Here is a 1,882-nt window from a genome sequence, read left to right as displayed (position 1 = left end):
GTTTGTGTACTCAGACCAGTAATATTTGGGGTCACAAGTTTTTGCCATGGATATTTTGTGGGTCAGAAGACAAAAAGTTTGGGAACCACTGCTCTAGATTACTGAAATCTTTTGACAGTAATATGAATGATGGGATAATGAGTCTTCCAGTTTGCCAGAAAAAAGCATTTTTTATAAATCAGTTGTAAAAGGCTCCTCCAGCTGTTTCTTCTTCATAGCCCCTTTTTTACAGCAGTTTCCTCTGTCCCAAAATACAAAATACCAATTTTTCCCAAAAGTGAACAATTTCCTACAGCTGAAATGTTGACTATGTTCCTTTGTGAATAAATGATAGGTGTATAAGAATTGCAGATCATTACATTTGACACAAAAGTGCTCGATTTAATGATTTGCAATTCTTCTAAACCTATTATTGATACAGAATGAGTTATATATTTATAATGTAGATACTTTTTTACTCTTCGCAGCCATGCAAAAGCTGTGTAATATATCATCATGTTTGCTTGAAACCACAGTGAGCCTGTAATCTGAAGTAAGTGTGCTTGTTTGTAGGTTATAGGTCTGGACTTTGTCCTTGGTAATGATGAAATGTGGCCCCTGTTGCTTGGTCTATCTGGAGCTCCTGCAGTGCTACAGTCCCTCCTGCTGCCTCTGTGTCCGGAGAGCCCACGCTACCTTTACATTCTGCTGGGCCAAGAGCAAGAAGCCCGCAAAAGTGAGAATTAAACTCATGCAACACAGTCACATTCCCCCGAATGTCACTTTCCTCAGTACTATTAAAGAAACAAACTTAGATACAGTGTTTTTCTTAAGATGGAGCAAGATTATTAATTTGTAACTTGTTTTATTTGGGTATAAAACAACAACAACATTGTTTCTAATTATCTCTGTACACAAACTGTAAATCATTTTTCTGGATTTTGCCTCATCTGCTGGATTTTCCTGCAGGTCTGCATCGGCTGAAGGGAGCAACAGATCTAACTTCTGATTTGGAAGAGATGAGAAGAGAGAAGCAGGAGGCCGACCGGGAGGCAAGGGTTTCCATACGATCTTTGGTAGGTCTCTAATCCCAAGAAGCAAGTTCAGCTGTACATATGAGCCTTTTGGGTTTTAGGATGAAATAAAAGCAGCACAGAAAACAGACAAAGTACAGAAACACACCTTCTAAGATTACTCAACTTCTAAAGTACACTCGTAATTCTTTTATGAGTCATAAATCTTTAGTTGATTTAGAGATATAAAAAATCATAAGGAAATAAATACAGAAAATTAAGGATGAAGCATTTGTATACACGCAAAAGATCACATAAATATCAAACTCTGCAAACATCTTGAATAACATCTACTTCTATAAACTGACTAACTGGTATTTTATGTCTTCTCTGTTTGCTTTCCTGAATAAACAGCAATGAATTTCCCTGTTTTATTGTGAAACGTTATTGTTTCACAGCCATGATAACATCGCGGCCCCACTCTTCTTTTCCGCCACAACTGTGATCAGTCGGCTGAATTACGGAGAATGCAACGGGACTTTGGGGATATTCTTCCCTTTAGCATTCCCATGGATACTTTTTGCGTTCCCAGGCGAAAGTTCTGCGTTACCTCGTTGTGCCTTTCTGCTTCATCAGTAAACTCACACGTGCACTGTTTTACTGTTGCATAAACATGTCGCAGCCACGTATGGAGTTACATATTAATTATGTAGATACTGTATTTACGCAACATCTGGGTATCAACTGAGAGGTTACAGCCCACGAAGACTGTGGCCCACGAAGACTGTGGCCCACGAAAACTGTGGCCCACGAAGACTGTGGCCCACGAAGACTGTGGCCCACGAAGACTGTGGCCCACGAAGACTGTGGCCCACGAAGACTGTGGCCCA

The 1,882-nt window shown here is 39.9% G+C and overlaps 1 protein-coding gene across 1 annotated transcript in view; it reads left to right on the top strand.

Moving 5' to 3' along the window:
• slc2a2 (solute carrier family 2 member 2) overlaps positions 1-1,882 on the top strand; it is a gene marked incomplete at its 5' end in the record, with an annotated part of 12,460 nt that overhangs the window by 2,328 nt on the left and 8,250 nt on the right. Inside the window, 2 exon segments of the mRNA XM_014030960.1 lie at positions 553-715; positions 949-1,055. Of these exon segments, the coding sequence (XP_013886414.1) occupies positions 553-715; positions 949-1,055 (270 nt within the window).

This window comes from Austrofundulus limnaeus, unplaced genomic scaffold, assembly GCF_001266775.1.
Source record: "Austrofundulus limnaeus strain Quisiro unplaced genomic scaffold, Austrofundulus_limnaeus-1.0 Scaffold1149, whole genome shotgun sequence".
In the NCBI taxonomy this organism is placed as follows: domain Eukaryota; kingdom Metazoa; phylum Chordata; class Actinopteri; order Cyprinodontiformes; family Rivulidae; genus Austrofundulus; species Austrofundulus limnaeus.
Note: the sequence above shows the minus strand (reverse complement) of the source record. Positions and strands in the feature narration are given on the sequence as shown.